This window comes from Diospyros lotus, chromosome 11 (assembly GCF_014633365.1).
Source record: "Diospyros lotus cultivar Yz01 chromosome 11, ASM1463336v1, whole genome shotgun sequence".
NCBI classification, from domain to species: domain Eukaryota; kingdom Viridiplantae; phylum Streptophyta; class Magnoliopsida; order Ericales; family Ebenaceae; genus Diospyros; species Diospyros lotus.
Genome location: NC_068348.1, coordinates 29,860,867 through 29,876,990, shown reverse-complemented (window position 1 = coordinate 29,876,990; position 16,124 = coordinate 29,860,867). Strand labels below are relative to the sequence as shown.

The 16,124-nt window shown below is 36.6% G+C and overlaps 1 protein-coding gene across 2 annotated transcripts; it reads right to left on the bottom strand.

Moving 5' to 3' along the window:
• Positions 1-485: 485 nt before the first annotated feature.
• Positions 486-12,388, bottom strand: LOC127813396 (protein ALTERED PHOSPHATE STARVATION RESPONSE 1). 2 transcript variants are annotated; one of them, XM_052354348.1, is made up of 5 exons: positions 12,252-12,388; positions 11,067-12,037; positions 10,239-10,414; positions 9,707-9,930; positions 486-1,448 (listed from the first exon to the last, which is right to left on the bottom strand). In XM_052354348.1, the coding sequence occupies exons 2-5, from the start codon at positions 12,010-12,012 to the stop codon at positions 650-652; spliced, it is 2,145 nt and encodes a 714-aa protein (XP_052210308.1). In that variant the 5' UTR covers positions 12,013-12,037; positions 12,252-12,388; the 3' UTR covers positions 486-649. The 2 variants fall into 2 exon arrangements, with proteins under 2 accessions (XP_052210308.1, XP_052210310.1); XM_052354350.1 differs by having other exon boundaries at positions 12,285-12,388.
• Between the last annotated feature and the right edge of the window lie 3,736 nt (positions 12,389-16,124).

The window sequence follows — 16,124 nt, the reverse complement described above, 5'->3', positions numbered from 1 at the left end:
CTTTTTTTTTTAAATATATTTAAACTGAAAATGTAACAAAAATCAAAATTGATTAAATTAAAACTTAAATATAATAACAGATTTACAAAATTAGTTGACTGAGTCAAAATTGATAAAATAATTATAGAATACAATTAATCTGTTTGACAAGCTGAGAACCTTTTTTTTTAAAAAAAAGTGATTAAAAATGAATTTCTTTTTTCAAGACATTTTCACAACAAACGAAAATGTGATATTACTGATATATTAATTTTTTTTCTCAAAGAAATGTTCTTGTTAGTATATTTTTGTAAAAAAATATTTCTGTAACTGAAAGATAAAGATGTTGCAAATGATCTAAACCGCATGACACCTGATACCCCGAAAATTTGCCATTTACCCATTAATGTTCTGCCGGCAGCTGGCGGTGGTGCGACGGTGGCAATGACAGCCCCGGCAGCGGAGGCCAAAAAGAAGCTCAATGATGATAACAACTTGATGGCAGATATGATAATAACAAGAACTCTAATTTGAGTAGCAGAACAAAAACATTGCAAACACTGGCTGACGAGAAGAAACAAAACCATCGCAAGTACATAAATTAACTACACAGAAGATGATTGAAGCCAGACATGAGGAAGATAACAGCAAAAAAAGGGCATACAGATCCTCACGAAATGCGAGCAGCATTTGCATTCTGCGACTGGACGACGGTTCTCAGCCTTTCATAAGCATCAAGACAGGCACGAGAATATTCCGACATGGCCCGGAAGAGCTCCGGCAGCCGGATTTTGAGACTCCCCAGCGATTTCTCCCTTACCTGAACACAGTGCTTCTGATGAACTTCAATTTCGTCTTCCAACCTCTTCCTCAAGCTCTCCACAACAAACTGCCTGTCCGAGACAGGATCCTTGGGGTTTGTCTCCGAGAGGTCAGCTTCATCAGTTGGCGTTTTTCGCTGCAAGTACTTTTGATACCAGTCCTCGAACACCTGCTTCTTGCGCAAGTACTCTTTTCGGGTTTCTTCACATTTCTCCTTCAGCTTCTTCTCTTCCTCTTGATGATCCCAAATGGTTTTTATCACAGCACCAAAGGAAGCAATGGCGGTCTTTGCGAGTTCATCAGGGAGCTTCTCGAGATGGTTGTGCCAGGAATGCAGGAGGGGATGGATGGGGGGATTCTGGATTCTGGGCGGTGACAAGATCTTTTCTTTAAAGCTGCTTTCAATGGGGATGAGGTTTAACTTCAGCCAGCTGTTCAGAGCTCGGATATAGTTCTTTTGATTTGTCACCAGCTTCTCAAATTGCAAATGCCAGTCATTTATGACCTCACAAAGCTGTTCAGTGCGAGCATGGTGATGCGTGGTGGTTTCCTTGGGAGTTCCAGGGATCTCAAGGGATTTGAGATCGAGAACAATTTTCAGCTGGTTGTCGTGATGTATGCACAGGGATTCCCACATTTTCGCCATCCTGCACTTCAGACACCCACTTTGTCATGTTCAAAACCTGTGTTCTGAAGATAATTAAACACATTATGCAAGATGCTGTCATTTTACAGAAAAGTCTACTACAATGTTATCCACTAGAACAAATACCACTGATCAGTACCAGCTATTGTGAGAAACCCTAAAATCATGAACTGGGGAGAAAATTGTGAAAGAAAGTATAACAATTATGCTCTAGATGAAGGAGAAATTATATGATGATTAAAAAACATAAAAAAGAAAAATTCGACGCCATGGATCACCACAGCCTGGTCATTTTACAATCTTTTTACTTTTAGGGTAAAAATTACTAACCATATAACTTATTTCTATGTGGAGGTAATTGAACCAAAAGCCATTAGTATCAAGAATCATCTTGCCCAGGCAATGCCAGAAAATAATAACAAAATACAAATAAAGACAATGGAATGCCAAATATCAAAAGCACAGGACAATATATTAGGAACAAGATCCTAGTCTAACAATACGGATTTGTCCATTACAGCAAAAGAAATATCAAATAACAAGAAACATTCTGCTAATAGTACACATACAAGTGAGGGCTAGAAATAGTGATGTTGTAGTCACTATCCCTTTTCAGAGAGAACTTGTACTGTAAAAGACTACGGAAAGAAATACACAGATGATAATGCATGAAAAATATGCCAGCCTTAGCAACGGTAAGCTTTCCTTTGTGATTTGAAAGGTCAAAAGGTTCAAGTTGTGGACTCAAACTCTTTGGGGAAAAAAAAAAAAGCATGGGGAAAGCTGTGTAGTGTGTACAAATACAATCCTCCCCCAACTCTCAAGCCAGAAAGCCTCATGGACCATTGATGCCCTTTAATTTTATAATTTATATATTATTATAATAATAACAATGTGTTAGAATGGCTGCTTTGTAGAAAATATGATCATCGATAGAGATGATTGGCAAGCTAGATAGATTCTATTTAGCCAACCACTCCTAATAGGATTGAGGCATGATATGATGTCATTATATTCACATATTAATTTATTGACATAATAATTGCATTACTATGCTACTGTTAGCTTATTAACTTTATTTTATATAATAATATGTTATGTCAATTATAAATGCAATGAGATAGTTATAATCAATGGGCAACTATACAAAAAACTAGAAACAAGATCCATAATAAGGTTGGAGTGGTGTTTATTGAAGATAAAAAAACCAAGACAAAAATAAAATAATTTGAACATGTGAGGAAAAAAATCAATAAATGCATCCATGAGAAAAGTGAATATAATGGAAAAAATTAGCAGCAAAAGAGGTAGAGGAAGACACTAAATAAAGCGAAGTGAAAAAATTTTGAACACACTGAGTCATAAACAAAGCAAACCACAAGCAAAATCTAACACCCAAAATCACTTCTTCTCCTTGAAGTAAACAGCCAATATTTCCTAAGAATTAAATCACACAGCCACACACACAAAGCAGACACCAAGATTACATGAAAAACCCCGCAATGAGAAAGGAAAAACCATGACACCATAGTCAAACTTCCACTATAACTTACCAAATATTACAATCAAGTCTTCCCCAGTCAAAGCTAGAGGCAAACATCTCAAATCATCAACAAACATCTAGAACAACTCGTTGTAGGAGTAGAACAATTCCCATGGCCATCACCAACAATGGTGAAAACCAAACAAGGGAATAAATTGGAGAAATCTCACCAAAAACAAAGGCACACTGCCATGCACAAAAATCAACTGTAGTAGCTACCAAATGACAATCACATATCCACAATGTAGAACCACATGCTTTTAACAAGCCTAAAAAATTTCAGCCAAGTTGGAGAATAGATTGCAGCCCAATCTAAGGGATAAAGATCACTACTGAACACTATAACTTCTCTCTCTCGCCCCCATCAACAAGAGAATTGACTTAATAATTGTTGGACCACTTGCACAAAAACCAAACAAAGACCTCCAAGAGAGCCCAAAAGTATTTGGACCATCCTCCACATAGTCAGGAAACCCACAACAACAATAGCTTTAGAAGATCTGGTTACAAATGGATATGACTAGCAAACTAGAATCCGTGGACTTTAACCCTGCACAAGGAGATTAAGGCTTTTTGGTGGCATTATATATTGCTATACAATATTAAGATTTAACTAATAATTACTCATAAAAAATTTATATTGTGAATTATGATCTAACAATAACTCAATCAATATATGATTGCATGACATATCAAGTAGTTGACAGGGGTGGAGTTACATATGGCCAAGGGTGGGCCCGTTTTTTTTGGGAAATGCTACTGTACATAATGGTTTAATTTTTTTAATTTTTTTTTTGTTCTTTTCTAAATACCCGCCCAACCTTCATTCTCTCACTCTCTCTCTACTCGGACACCCCTATTGTTGCTAGCATCTCCTCCACCTCACCTACTCTCTCTCTCTCTCTCCCCACACCGTGTCTCCTCCACCTCGCCTACCCGCACTGAAGCAAGAACCCACCCGCCCAAAAATTGGATGCCCTCACTGGCTTCATCTCCCACAACCGCCTATGACGATGTTTGACATTTCCAACCGCGGATCGAATGTACTTCGCGGCCAATACAACACTAGCGTGCGTCCCCTCCAACAGTGGCATTTGATCTTCGATCCGACCACATTTTTGTTCTTTTCTGAATACCCGTCCAACCTTCATTCTCTCTCTCTCTCTCTCTCTCTCTCTCTCTCTCTCCACCGTGTCTCCTCCACCTCGCCCACCTGCACTGAAGCAAGAACCCACCCGCCCAAAAATCGGACGCCCCCACTGGCTTCATCTCCCACTACCGCCTATGACAATGTCTGACATTTCCAACCATGGATCGAACATACTTCGCGGCCAATACAGCACCGGCGTGCGTCCCCTACAACAGTGGCGTATGATCTTCGATCCGACCACATTTTCACCTGAAACCACCATATTTTTAGCGAAAGTTTAAGCTTAAATCTATAGAGATTTGGTCGTTGGATCTTGTTAGTTTTTTGGTATGTGGGTCAATGGTGATAAGGGTGTCAGGTGGTTGTCTCTGTTCACCGAAAGCCACTAGCCACGGTGACTAGTGGCGACTACCAATGTGTTTACGCACGTGTTGAGTTTGGCTAAAAGTTTAACCTTAGATCTATGAAGATTCAGCCATTGGATTATGCTGGTTTTGGGTATATTGGTCAATGGGGATAAGGGTGTCGAGTGATTGCCTCTGATTGCCGAAAAACACCATCCATGGTGGCTGGTGGCAACTGCCAATGTGTTTTTGGGTATGTTATTTCAAATTTTCTTTTACTACTTAATTTTTACCCACCCAGGTAAAAATTTCCAACTCTGCTACTGGTAGTTGATTCCAATTAGCATAATGATAATATAACATAACTACAAAAATTACAACTCATAATGCCACTAGGTGAGATAGGCGACATAAATCCTAGTCTTAATCAGAATAATAATATATTAACATTAATTGATTATCATGTTATATATTAATATTTGATTTTTAAATTGATATTATTTATAAACCAATATTTTACAAAAAAAAATTACATAACAAATTATTTATAGCCATTTCCTCTATATGTAAACTAAAAGCTATAGCCATACATAGAGATCATTAGTAAGATAGAATCAACGCAGTCAACCTCGCCTAGTGGGATTAAGGCTCAAGATTATTGTTGCTTTAATCATATTGGGCAAGGTTGGCTACATGAATTCCAAACCACCATGTGTCTTAACTTGAGGTAGTGCATGCTTATGGTTATATTCTATGTTGGTACAATGCATGAAATGATTTTATAGCAGCTTAATGCATAAAATGACATGTTGTACTCATGATAAATGTGCATAATGTGGGCATGTTGCATGAAAGTATGAGCCAAGCATCTAGAGTGAAGGTTCAAGCCATAAATGTGTTGTAATGATTGCTATTACTGTTTGGCCAAGGGTGGAGCCCTTAGGTAGTGTTAAAGATGCCAAAGGATAAAGGGAGGACTTGAACCTAGGAGAGGGTACCACTAGAGAATGGGAGAAGGTTATGATTAGGGGTCGCCTTCATGAAATGTGTGGATGATATTATGCTTGAGTGATTGCATTACCATGACATCCCTTACTGAGAATTCTCATGCATTGCATTTTAACATTCCAGACCATGCATGGGATGGGGAGATTGACCAACCAGGGGTTAAGAGGAGGAGAGGAGATATGCAAGACATTATGTATGTATTTCTGGTAGAATGTTTTGTACAACTTAAACATCGTTGTACTTAGTTGAATACGTGATATAAAATGCTACGTTTTGAAATCATGCTTGGAATTATACTAATCTATCTCTGATGAGTAAGAGTTGGTTAGATACTGAAATTAGAAACAATAGAATAAGAGGGGACACTTCTAAGGAGGAGATTTAGCAAGTTCTACTCAATGAAGGACTTTCATGTCATCATAAACCAAGGATGTACCTTAGCTATGTGACCCAAGTCAATCTACAGGACGTCATACGTCACAACCATGCTGATACACTCAAAGGTAAGTCAAATAAGAGGCATACATTGTCTTGGAGACAAGGCACAACAAATGAATTGCAAAATTATGGTCAAATTTTGATATAGAATGAGGGAAATTGAGATGGTCTGGGTGGCTATTTATGTTCTACTGATTTTTTAGGTGAAAATTTAATATTTATAAAAATTTACCAGAAATGGCAGTTTAAGATTCCCAAAAATAATAGGTGAAAAGATCTTATCATTGGGAACTAGGAAGTAGTTGAACAAGGCCAATAGACTTAGTTTGGTAAGGTAAAAGTGAAGGAAGTAGATCCATAGTTGTAAATTCAACAATTTGACACATGGGTAAAACAATCAATTGGATCCAAAAAGGAGAGAAAATTGCCCAAATGATTCAATTTTGATACAAGAATTTGAAAGGCACCTGGTCTATAACTCAATTGGACATTAGTATTCAGTAGGTACAAGTGCAGGACAGGAGAAGTAGTAGATGAATTGCACCACTTTGCATGCCAGCTCTTAAAAAGGCCAAAAATCAAGGCAAGCCAAATGGCAAAATTTCACAACAAAATCCAAGGACTGACAAATAGACTGGATATTATGAATTTTTAGAAAATAGAACTGAACAATTTCAAGCTTGGGATAACCCCAAAAAGGAAATCTTAATTGGCCATCGTAAAAGAAACACCAACTTGGGATTTAAAATTTCCACATCAACAGATCTCAGAACATGACCAAACTTGACAAGCAATATTCTAGCAAATAATGCAGGCTGCATGAATAATTAATTTAATTTTTCAAGAACAGTCAAAGAATACTCGTTTGGACACAAATTACGAGGAGACCAATTTTGGCACATAATTGAGAAATTTGCACTGAAACAGCCCAGTTAGAGATAAAACACGATCTAAGAAGTTAACTTTATCTCTGTTAAATAAGGAATAACTAGAACAGCATTGTCTAGGGAAATAAGCCAGAGGTACAAAACTGTTTTCACCATTTTGATCAAAGTTGACTTATTTCCTCATTTGTGCAAGGAAGTAGCTTCCCCAGGGCTAAAAATTTGGCTGCCAGTGTTGGGTTAACATTAAAGAGGAAGGTTCTATGAAGAAGGAAGGATTCCAAACATATTTAACAAGTAGGAGATAAAACCTACTTACCATATGAGTGTAAAATAGCAAGGAGAAAATGACCAAATTGCTCTTAATGTGATCGACCATGCAATGCAAGGACTAAGGAGATTTGTCCTCTTGCACCTTAATGGTGTTCACACTTGGAGTTGAATGGAAAGGAAAGTTTAAATATAAACCCTTGGATTTGGAAGAATCAATGGCTAGGATTTTATCTCAAGTTGAGGACATATATTGGTATATCTATATATATTTTAAGTGAATAATTTTATGTTGGAGAAATAGTTTATTTGAGTAAGATGGGAAGTTTAGAAGCCTTAGATGATTTTTGAACCACTGGTCATGATTTCTTAAGGATATGTAGAGGCAACCTATATATTAGGAAACTTGTGCATTTGAGAGATACATTTGGCTATTTGCTTGGGCTATCTGTGAGGCTTGGAAGAGAGCTTGAGAGTTGAGTGTGTCAAAATAGTGAGTTCTCTTTAGTGTTAAAACAGTGAGGCTTCAAGCAGGGTTTCAGTTTAGTGAAGACAAGGTATGGGGAATTTTATTGTTACAAGCATGAAACTGTGATGTTGTATTTACTTGATGCATAGTTTTGAAAGTATATGCATGTCCCGTGAAAAAGGAAGCATGCTTTATGATGGTTTGAGAATGAGGAAAATGCTATCGTGTATTGCATGAAACCTTGGCCAAGTGTTGGCTTTCTTTGGGGAGTAATTCATTTGCAGATTGAAAAGTCAACAAGGTGTTATAGGCCTTGTGTGGAATGCAATTGAAAAGACCAACAAGGTTTACAAGACTTGGGTGGCAAAGCGTTGATTTGTCAAGGGGTCTTCCCAAACCAAATGTGTCTAGTAGGGGCCTAAAAAGGGTGGTAACCGAGATGTGGGAACTTCTCCCAAATATGTGGAATCGGTATTGTTGCATGATGAGCATGCCAAGTGATTTTTAAAATAGATCAAGATATAATTTTTGAAAAAAAAAAATCATGTATTGCATGCTTGAAAATCCCCTTAATAAGTTTCACATCACTCGGGTATGCAACATATTTAGGTAATGATGCTTGCTCTTCAAAGGGGGAAGCAAAGGCATTGGAGTAGCCATTTTCATTTAGTGATCTTATGTTATTGTGAACTGTAATGATTTTTGGCATGAAATTTCATAAGGGAAAAATGATGTTTGAATTTCCTTGGGGACCTATAGATATTAATTACTGTCTATGGTTTTTTAATGATGTTATGAATTAAAATTGATGATTTAGGTATGAATATCATGAATGGTTGGCAGAAATGTTGAATAAGCATGGACTTCATCAGTTTGGGAGAATAGAAAATAACTACGAACTCACTTGATTATGTTCATAACGATGTTGAGTGGGCAGAGAAGTGAGTTTCTGGGAGAAAAATGGTTGACAATTTACTCAAAAGGTCAACCATTTACTCAAAGTTTGACCGTTAGAACCAACAATTTGAGAAATAGAACATAGCATTCTGTCAGTTGACAGTCCTAGAGTAACAGTTAACAGTGACGTCACAGTAGGGTCAGATTTCACTTTTACTGTGGCTTATACACTCTGCATTATATCAACTTCACTGATGAAAAATTCAAGAGTTTAAATGGGTCGAAGAGGGCTAATCCAAGTGAGTGACCTCAAGGGTGGAAAAGAACTCAATGTTCGTTTGGGTTAACCTTGAATGGATTGGATGGACCATAGTTGGATTAAGAAGGAAAGAAATGGATATTAAATAAATAAATATAAAAAATCGCCCAATTAGTTAAACAAGTGCTGCACCCAAGGGGACCGGTTGTCACACTAATCCTATCCTAACCAAACATAATCTATGATCCCAAAGGAATATTTAATCCTGTGTTTTTCCCCCTGGATAAAAAGAAACTGGCTCAATGCCACCTTATAGGGAAACCACAATTTATTTATTTATTACTGTAGTATTATTTATTCCAAGTCATCCCCTCCAGATAAAGATGTAGCCTTAGAATCACACATATAGAGGCAATGGCACCAAAAGAGCTTGGCCACTTTGCAGTCAAGACATAAACACAAAACCAATTGCCAATTTCTCATCATAGCAAAACCCAGATTGACGGATGCATGAAAAGATACAACAGATCCCTTGATTGAAGAGGAAAACCATTTAGCGCAGACTCAAAGTTTTGGAAGCTTCTCTACCAAATAGGGAAATGACAATATTATGAAATTCCATCCTAACATTGAAGAAAGCATAGATACACAAAGATACAAAGGAAACATAGAGAGCCTGATATTCGAATTGTCTTCTATGGCAACTACAACTAAAGAAAGAACTTCCCAAGCATATTTTAAATATCCTATGAATCTTAAGGCAGTCTTTAAGTTGCTTTAGAATGTTATTTGTTCTATTCTATTGTTGTTCTCTTTCTTCGTTTGTCCTTACTGATTTGAAGGACACTGAAGAGTTAAAAGCGATCCACCATTAACTACTCACTTTATTTAATGCAAAATGGACAGCCATAACATTACACAGACGCTATACGACATGCACCAACTGATATAGTAAGGGTAAACAGACAGCAGTAGCATATTTAGCATTGAAACTTACCCATTGACAAGAGCAACAAGTTTCGGATACAACTGATCATCGCGGATATGGTTTACTTCAGAAACCGTTGAATCTAAGGACTGCATGTCAACTATATACCTTGTATGTAAATGACTTACAGCTGCCTTCATCTTTTCCAATGATTCAGTGCTAGCATTACGTTTTTTAAGCTTGTTTAGCATGGCAACCTTCCTCTGATACTCAAGCTTAATGAGCTCACCAGCCTACCAGCAAGAAGATATTTAAGTCAGGACTAGTATTTAATCATGATACTCATCTAAAAGGTTAGCCTAGTAACTATTCATCAATTTCTGATGTTGCAGTTCTGGAATTTGATTTATTTCACTAACCATGCCATGGGAATAAGCTCAGTTAAAAACAAGAAAGGGCTGTAACCCAGGCACTAAGACATGAAAGTGTATAAAAAGGGCCCATCATGGTCAAACAATCAGAATGCCTAAAGCTCACAGAAACAGTTGTGTAGAGATGAAAAAGAAGAAACTAAAAACAGATTAAATGTGGCAATGCACACCTTCACTTCCTCATATAGCTTTTTCTCCCATGCCAATAACTTATCCAAAACAGTGGCATGAGTCTCATAGTCCTCAGCATCATACTCACTCTTCACATCATCACCATTAGGTAAACCTTTAAATGATTTATTCCATGTAATGACTTGCATAACCCTTCTTGCATGATCTATATGTCCTGCAAATGTCAAACACGTTCGCTGAAACTGTCAGAATACTATGTTTGTGCCAATCAATCATTAAAAAAGCCTAATCCCAGTAACTGAAATAGGCTACATGGATTTCAAGTAGCTAATTTCAGATAATGGCATAAAATAAGCACACATGCATCCATAGCCGATTCCAACCTTGATCCTATTCGGGATCCCGTAGAATTGATCTTTGCCACCTTTCAGAATCGCATTGCAGAACTAAGAAGCCTAGGTTATGATGTACCCAATAAAAAGCCTAACGTGGACACCTCCATACCGACAAAATAATATTTAATGCACCTATGACAAGTAAGTTTGAGATAATGCCCAATCACATTGAGTTCCCAGCAATGACAAATAACATGTTAACATATTTCAGCTTTTTCAAATGCTACCAAACATTGAGTTGACCCAGAAATATTTAACCCGAAAAAATTGTCAATTTGGCAACCAAGGTAAGTTTGATTTAGAACTACAGTTTCAAATCCCCAATAAATACATGATTTCTCAATCCATCTATATTATGTAAGCACCGAATTATATTCCAGAATAAAAGAATTAGCTAACAGATCTCATATGATACCAAACAAGGATTCAATCAACTGGAGTGACAATAATATTGAGGAAAGATTCAATCACCTCGATTATCAGCAAAATTCGAGTGATAATGCAAGCGAGTTGCCTCCAGCATCTTTGACACCTCTTGTGCAGCCTCAGACGCCTTCAAGAAATGATCATCAATGTCACCAAGTATCTTCAATAAACTAACACTAGCCCCGGCCTTACCAGTGGCCCCTCTCTCAATATCAGCAGGAGCGGTGTTTGAATGCAGGAATTGCTTATCTTTGGCAAAGACCGGCGTCACCTCCTCTTGGGTGTCCAGCCCGTGAGGCACTGTCTTCTCTGGCGTCTTTGGCTCAACATCATCCATCTTTCTACCTGCATTATCGCTAAAATTTCTATCAAACACCTCATTCTCTTTTTTCTGCTCCAGAACCTCTTCAGTTTCACTCAGCGACGGGTCTGGCATGTCATCATCCATGAAGAAGTAGTCCCAGGCCATGCCCTTCAGCTCGTGCGGCGGCGGCGGCGGCGGCGGCGGAGTCGTCAGTGGCGTCTCCGAAACCCGTGCCCGCCGGTCCCTTCGCGGCTGTAAGTCTGCATCGTCATGCGCTTCCTCGCTTTCCTCACCTTCTTCAGCGATAGCGACGTTCTCTGTCATCTTCCGAGCTGTCTTCGACGCCGACAACTCCGGCATCGTCACCGACCGCTGGAGCGGCGTGGCCGGGGAGAAAGTCGGCAGCGGCGGGGGCGGCGGAGGAAAGAGAGTGGGATCCATCATCATCGGCGCCTGCGGGACGCCGCCATCAGCTCCTTCCCGGTGGTGCTCGTGCTCGTGGTTCTCCGCCTCCCCCTGCGCGTAGTCGCTCAAGGCGGCACCAGTGTTCTTCAATGCCAATGCGTAGCCAGTGTGGCCAGCGGCGAACGCATTTCGCGCAGCCACCGCCTCCTTCATCAAGTTCCTCCGATCTTTGCATCTCGCCACCGACTCCTCATTGTCAATCTTCGATTGCGCACATCCCATTCTGCTGTCTCTTCTCAATTCCAAACTTCACAAAAACACATCAAAGCTAATTTATACAGATTGAAACTTCACCAAACACAAATCCACGTACATTTATACATGAATGTGTCTTAAAAATCAGATACAGAGAGCGAAGTGGTGAGAAACAATTATGCTCTATTTTATCAATTCGACACTAAACAAGAACACATCAAAGCTAATTTACACAGATTGAAACTTCATAATACGAATCCACGTACTTTTAGATAATAATGTGCGACCAAGAATCATACATTGAGAGCGAGAGCCAGCTAGGGTTTTGGAGAGAGAAACGGTGAGACACAGGTGAGGAAACATAGAATGATGACGATCAAGGGAGCCTGAAGCGAAAAAGAGAAAACTGACAAGTTTATACAGAGAGGCGAAACGCAGAAGGAGAGGACAGTGTCTGTCCACGCGCGAGAGTACGCCGTCCCAAGTGTACTCGCTGTGTTTTGAATGAGCGGTGTAACGGTCACATTTCTCGAGGCGGAGACGACGTCGATTTCAGTTGATGATTTTTTACTTCAAATAATAAATAAGCTCCTCCACAGTCTCAATAGGGTCGCACAATGATTTAGAGAGAGGGAGTAAAAAGACAAAATTCCCTGTTTTCTCCTTTCCCCCTTTCATGGATTACCCCTCTACTTCTCTCCTCTCTCTTCGCAGGGCCACTGCCTTAGCCTTATTGTGGCCCTCGCCTCGCCTTGCTCTTGCACTTCCATTGCCTTGTTGCTCTTATCTTTGTCGTCTATTGTCATCGTCATTTCACCTCATCGATTATCACACAGCAAATTAGCGAGACGAGGCGACAATGGCAATGAGCGACGAAGCCGAGGGCAACGAAGCGACAAAGGCACAGTGACAAGGCGAGGCTAAGGCAGTAGCCATAGGAAAAGAGATGAAAGAAGCAGAGGCAGGAATAATCCATGGGAGGGGAGAAGAGAAAGTAGGGCAGGGGCAAAATCATCTTTTTGCCTCCTGTCAATAACTCGGTCGATAAATTCGTTGGGCTCTCTAAACTTTTCCATAATAAATTGTACCAAAACCCGTGGTGTAGGTAACAATAAACTGTTTGTAAGTTATATTTAAAACAAAAAAAAAAAAACCCTTTGGTCAGCTTTTAGCAATGACGTGTTAATTAAATTTTAAATTTTAATTTTAATTTTAATCCTTGTCTTTAATAAATAATAAAAAAATTATTCATAAATAAAGACCAACGTATATATATCTTTTTCTGCCAATAAAAAAAATCTTCACTCAATAAATTTATGAGATTTCAATTGTTGCAAGTTTACGATAATATAAAAATATAAATATATTCAATAGTGGGGTGAAACCATCATCAACGATGAATTTCAATGATTGAAATGGGTTTTAGACATAGTGAAACTTTTTTTCTACTCGTCTTTTGTAATGTGACAATGTATAATACGAGAAAGATAAATATGTTGGTGATTATATTGAAATTAATTCCAAATCTAGTGAAACTCTTCATCTGCTCCAAGTAAGTACAATTGAGGCCGCTAACAACAATGATGAAAAATGTGAAAAAGATGACTGGGCATAAATCAATTGGCAAAGGAAGAATAGGTAGGGCGTTTGAATTCTCATGTTTCATATTTTGGCCAAAATATTATCCTAAAAATTAAAAAATATCAAGTCGCCTTTACATCAACTGATAAATAATAGGGATAAAAACTAATTATTAGATTTCTTGATTTATTTTTTTCGACTGTAATTGTGGGATTGAGCAGTAAGGGAACGCTCGTGATGGAACATTAACTAAAAAAATATACAAAAATAAAAATAATAAAGAATGAAGATGCGACGCGAAACTCGTTGTCGATAGCGATAAGATTTTAGAGATTCAAAATAAGGTTAGTTTCTTTGACATGATCTGAAAGTCATTGTTGCGCGTCTTTTTCAACTAACAAACCAATATCAATTTTTTAATTTTTAATAATAGTATTAAAATTTTAATTTATTTTATTTTATATTGTTATCCATCTTCTATTAAAATATATTGTTAAAAAGGTAACAATATTAAAGTTGTGTATATTTACTTTGTAAAAAGTATCAAATGATTGTTGAAATAGCAAAATATGTAAATTGGTCAATTATGTATAATAAGCAAGGGACTTACATGAAAATGAAATGGCATCTTAAGGTGTTGTTGTAAAGATACAACAATAAATAAGAATTGTGGTTGTTTGGTCGCAAAAGTGCAAGGAAATAAATAATTTCAGGGTATTTGAGAGTCTTTTCGCAAACACTTTGATACTTAATTCAAATATTGAAATTATTAAAAATCATAAAACATAATCTACACCAATATTAAATACGCACGTTTTATAAAATAAGTGCATGCTTATTTATATAAAGGCATGGAGTAATCATATGTAATTCATAATTATGATTATTATAAATGACATTTATCTTTACATTTTAAAACCCGTTAGGATTCTTACATTTTGAAACCCGCTATGATTATTATATTTTGGGACCCATTAGAATTGTGATTTTTATAAATAACATCCATCTTGATATTTTGGAACCCGTTAAGATTAATATTATTATGGATGATATTTATGCCTTTATTGAATTATTTGGATGGGTTTTTGAACGTTAGAATTATTCAGCGTACACATTGTGCTGGGCATCCCGATTATGAAAAAATTTACATATTTTAGGTCAAATAATTATTTTCAACTTTTGTGTTTTTTTGTCTTTTAATGAGTTTTTGTCGATGACATAACACAAAATATTTTATTCAACAAATTTATTTTTAAATCATAAAATTTAATTAAAAATAATATGTTAGCATTTAACAATATTTTTATAACAATAAATTGATGACCATTGATAATATAAATATGATACAAATTGAAATATAGACAATATTAAAAAAAAATGGTACATAATTACTACAATGTATAAAGTGAATTTCTTAAATATTTTTAACCCTTTTTTCGTGGATGATCTCAAAATACGACTATCAATATTTATTAACTCAAATGATAAGAATTTAATAGAAAAACTAAACTACAATAATATTATACATGAGATAAGATTCCATTAGGAAGGATATTTCTTTATTTTCAAAAATTACATTGAGCATTATTATTGTAAAAATGTAAATAAAACAATAATTTGAGAAAAATATAAAAAAATAGTATAAATACAAGATAAACAGGAGATTAAGGGTAAGTAACATTTTAGTTAAATAAATAAATTAAATTAAATTAACAAAATTATCAATTAAGTTTTGTTCAATTCAAACCGTAACTCAATTCAATTCGAATTATAAGTTTAACAATTTCGATTATTTTGGTTCGATTCGGTCTTCATATAAAAAAAATAAAATAATGAACTGACGGAAATATAATAAATGATGTCATTTTTACAATTTGATATATATATTTTTGTATATATATATATTTTTTTTGTGTGTGTGTGTCTAATTTGTACAATTTGATTGGTTCACTAATGGAATGCTCACCTCTACAAGAGATTTGGATACAAATAGTTTCAATTGGGAAACCACCTATGAGTTTTTGCAACACAATAATAATTAGGGATGCGTTTGATAGAGGTAGAAAATAAAAGTGGAATTCCAATTCTCACCTCCAATCCCTAAGAATTCCAATTCATTGATTTTAAAGAAAATCTTTACTTTTTGAACTAATGGTGCGTTTGATAGGGGTAGAGGTGTCAAAAGGGCTGAGCAGCCTGGCCTGAGACGGGCCAGGCCAAAGCCTGGCCCGTTACTGTTCAAACGGGCCGGGCTGGGCCAAAGAAGTTGGGCCCACAGCTCGGCCCGGCCCGTGGCCCGTTGGGCCCTTATGGGTCAGTAAGGCCCTTACTCATTTTTTTTTAATTTTGTTATTCTTTAGTAATTATTGATATTGAATACTAAAAAATTTAATTTCGCAATATATATAAATAATAACCATCAATTTATTTAAAAATTGTAAGTTAAAATTTGTATATATTTAAATTATAAATAAATATTCTTTTTTTTATATGTACATTATTTTTCATATCAATTCACAAGAAAATTTATAAGGCATATAGAATTTTGAAATATAAAA

What these genes read in the sequence shown, in the direction of transcription:
- LOC127813396 (XM_052354348.1), bottom strand. Translation starts at nt 12,012, where the DNA reads ATGGGATGTGCGCAATCGAAGATTGACAATGAGGAGTCGGTGGCGAGA. An exon ending in GAATTTTGCTGATAATCGAG is followed by an intron (nt 10,415 to 11,066) that starts GTGATTGAATCT and finishes TGACATTTGCAG; the next exon opens with GACATATAGATCATGCAAGA. An exon ending in CTTGTTGCTCTTGTCAATGG is followed by an intron (nt 1,449 to 9,706) that starts GTAAGTTTCAAT and finishes TCTGAAGTGCAG; the next exon opens with GATGGCGAAAATGTGGGAAT.